At 47.4% G+C, this 3,919-nt stretch overlaps 1 protein-coding gene across 1 annotated transcript; it reads left to right on the top strand.

Annotated features, from left to right (window-relative positions):
* Window positions 1-881: 881 nt before the first annotated feature.
* On the top strand, window positions 882-1,436 carry LOC129843427 (stonustoxin subunit beta-like; the record flags this gene model as incomplete). The annotated part of the gene is made up of 1 exon (XM_055912140.1): window positions 882-1,436. A coding segment is annotated over one exon (555 nt), but the record flags the coding sequence as incomplete, so codon positions are not given.
* Window positions 1,437-3,919: the final 2,483 nt, after the last annotated feature.

Here is a 3,919-nt window from a genome sequence, read left to right as displayed (position 1 = left end):
ACAGGGATATATACACCAGGGAAACACAGGGATATATACACCAGGGAAACAGGGATATATACACCAGGGAAATAAGCGACACCTGGAGGGGGTGGAGACAATCACAAGACAGGTGAAACCGATCAGGGTGAGACATGAATATGGATAAAAATATACTGCCACTATTTTCACCACCAAAGAATAGCAGTGTGATTTAATGTGATTTGACTCTTTGCAGGCTGTCAGGCTGTCTAGTCACAGAGGAAGGCTGTGCTTCTCTGGTCTCAGCTCTGAGGTCAAACCCCTCACACCTGAGAGAGCTGGACCTGAGCTACAATCACCCAGGAGACTCAGGAGTCAGACTGCTCTCTGCTGGACTGGAGGATCCACACTGCAGACTGGAGAAACTCAAGTATGTAGAGGGTTTATGTCCATGTTCATATCAGACATGTTTGACTTATCAGGCTTGTTAAGACTAACATTCTTACCAACAGTTGGACAAAGTTATATGCTGACTGTTTGTGTGTGTGTGTTTGTGTGTGTGTGTGTGTGTGTATGAGTGTCCAGTGTGTGTGTCCAGTGTGTGTGTGTGTCCAGTATATGTGTGTCCTGTATGTGTGTGTCCTGTATGTGTGTGTGTGTGTGTGTGTGTGTGTGTGTGTGTGTGTGTGTGTGTGTGTGTGTGTGTGTGTGTGTGTGTGTGTGTGTGTGTGTGTGTGTGTGTGTGTGTGTAATTAATGGGAATAAGTGTGTTTTATATTACCATACAGTATAACATATGATCATTCAACAAGTCTCAAGTTACCTTAACTTCTCCTTTTGATACCTAGAAACATCTACATTAAATGAATTAGTGAAAAGTGAGTTAACATTCTAATGTGAATGATGATGATTTCTAATATTGTGTCTGGTTTCATCCATCAGATGTCTGTGATCTCACACTGGACCTAAACACAGTAAACAGACTACTCTCTCTGTCTGAGGAGAACAGAAAGGTGACATGTAGGACAGAGGAGCAGCCGTATCCTGATCACCCAGAGAGATTTCAGGGCTGTGGACAGGTGCTGTGTAGAGAGGGCCTGACTGGGCGCTGTTACTGGGAGGTAGAGTGGAGTGGGATAATGGCTGATATAGGAGTGACATATAAAGGAATCAGCAGGAGAGGATGGGGAGATGACTGTTGTCTTGGATGGAATAACAAGTCCTGGAGTCTGTTCTGCTCTGACAACAGTTACGCTGCCTGGCACAATAATAAACCCACTACCATAGACGTCCGCCCCTCCAGCTCCCACAGAGTAGGAGTGTATCTGGACTGGCCAGCCGGCACTCTGTCCTTCTATAGAGCCTCCTCTGACACACTGACCCACCTGATCACATTCACCTCCACATTCACTGAGCCCCTCTATCCAGGGTTTGGGGTTTGGTATGATGGTGCCTCAGTGTCTCTGAAAAAATAACCTGACACACACTGGACAGACACACATGCACTGGACACACACACACACACACTCACTGGACACACACAAACACTCACACTGGACACCCACACACACAGACTGGACACACACACACACTCACTGGACACACACACACACTCACTGGACACACACACACACACAATGGACACACACACACACACTCACACTGGACACACACACACACTCACACTGGACACACACTCACACTGGACACACACACAGACACACTGGACAGATACACACACACTGGACACACACACACACACACTGGACAGATACACACACTGGACACACACACACACTTGACACACACACACTGGACAAACACACACACACTGGACAAACACACACACACACTGTAGAAACACACACACACACACACATGTCTTCCTATAATTGTGACAATAACACCGTTAAAATACCAATGTGATAGTTTGTTGTCTTTTATGTTGAATAACAAATTGTATAATTATATATGGACATACGCTCCATAGTTGTACAAGTATTCAAGGATATATTGTACTTTTCATAATAAAACATACTTGAAACAAGAAAAGCCTGTTAATTGTGAAAACAGTTTGGTTATTGATGTTACGTTTCCTCTGTCAGGTTGACGTTAACCTGCGACTGGTTGAAACATGAAACTAATATGAAATGAAATACAAACAATTAAATATGTGGAATTGAATTAAACAAATTGTACAACAGAGTGTTGTGATGCAGGGTCACTATAGCAACAGAGTGTTGTGATGCAGGGTCACTATAGCAACATATTGTTTTTTCTCTCTGCTCTCTCTACTCTCTTCTCTCCCTCTGCTCTCTCTCTGCTCTCTCAGCCTGCTATCTGCTCTCTCTCTGCTCTTTGCTCGCTCTGCTGTTCTCTCTTTTCTCTGTTCTCTGCTGTCCGCTCTCTCTCTGCTCTCTATTGCTCTCTCTGCTCTCACTCTCTGCTCTCTCCCTCCCTGCTCTCTCTTGCTCTCTGCTCTCTCTTCTCTCTCAGCCTGCTCTCTGTCTGCTCTGCTGTTCTCTCTTTTCTCTGCTTTCTCTCTGCTCTCTCTCTTCTCTCTCACTCTACGCTCTCTCACTCTCTTTGCTTTCTCAGCCTGCTCTCTCTCGCTCTCTATGCTCTCTATTGCTCTCTCAGCACTCTCTGTTCTCTCTGTTCTCTCTCTCAGCACTCTCTGTTCTCTCTCTCAGCACTCTCTGTTCTCTCTGCTCTCTCTGCCCTCTGTTCTCTCTCTCTGCTTTTTCTATCTGCTCTCTGTCTCCCTCTGCTCTCTCTCTCTGCTCTCTCTGCTCTCTCTCTCTGCTCTCACTTTTCTCTATGCTCTGCTCTCTCTGCTTGCTCTCTCTCTTCTCTCTCAGCACTCTCTGTTCTCTCTCTGCTCTCTCTCTGCTCTCTCTCTTTGCTTTCTCAGCCTGCTCGCTCTGCTCTTTCTCTCTGCTCTCTCTACTCTGTTCTCTCTGCTCTCTCTTTTCTCTGTTCTCTCTGCTCTCCCTTTGCTTTCTCAGCCTGCTCTCTCTCTGTTCTCTGCTCTCTCCCTCTGCTCTCTCAGCCTGCTCTCTCTGCCTTCTCTGCTCTCTCTGCTCTCTCTCTTTGCTTTCTCAGCCTGCTCTCTCTGCTCTCTGTTCTCTGCTCTCTCTCTCTCCCTCTGCTCTCTCTGCCCTCTTCTCTCTCTGCCTTCTCTGCTCTCTCTCTGCCTTCTCTGCTCTCCCTCTGCTCTCTCTCTCACTCTGCCCTCACCCCTCTCTCTATGCTCTCTCTGTGCTCTGCTCGCTCAGCTCTCTGCCTTCTGCTCTCTCTCTGCTCTTTCTCTCTGCTCTCTGTCTCTGTTCTCTGCTCTCTCTGCTCTGCTCTCCCTGCTATCTCTCTCTGCTATCTCAGTCTCTGCTCTCTCTTTTCTCTATGCTCTGCTTTCTCTCTCTGTTCTCGCTCTCTCAGCACTCTCTGTTCTCTCTCTTCTCTCTGCTCTCTCTGCCTTCTCTGTTCTCTCTCACTCTGCTCTCTCTCTCTCTGCTGTCTCTCTGCTGTCTATCTCTGCTCTCTCTATCCTCTGCTCTCTCTGCTCTCGCTCTGCTCTCTCTTTTCTCTCTCTTCTCTCTGTTCTCTGCTCTCTCTCCCTCTGCTCTTTCTGCTCTGTTCTCTCTAATCTCTCTGCCCTCTCTCTTCTCTCTGCTCTCTCTTTGCTTTCTCAGCCTGCTCTGTTTTCTGCTCTCTCTCTCTCTCTCTGCTCTCTCTCCCCCTCTGCTCTCTCTCCCCCTCTGCTCTCTCTCTCTCTCTGCTCTCTCAGCCTGCTCTCTCTCTCTGCTCTCTCTTTCCCTCTGCTCTTCTGCTCTCTTTTCTCTGCTCTCTCTCTGCTCTCACTCTATCCTCTCTCACTCTCTCTTTGCTTTTTCAGCCTGCTCTCTCTCTCTCTGCCCTCTTCTCTCTCTGCTCTCTCTCTGCCTTCTCTGCTCTCTCA

The sequence above is a fragment of the Salvelinus fontinalis genome, unplaced genomic scaffold (assembly GCF_029448725.1).
Source record: "Salvelinus fontinalis isolate EN_2023a unplaced genomic scaffold, ASM2944872v1 scaffold_0134, whole genome shotgun sequence".
NCBI lineage: Eukaryota > Metazoa > Chordata > Actinopteri > Salmoniformes > Salmonidae > Salvelinus > Salvelinus fontinalis.
This window is presented reverse-complemented; position numbering and strand designations above follow the sequence as displayed.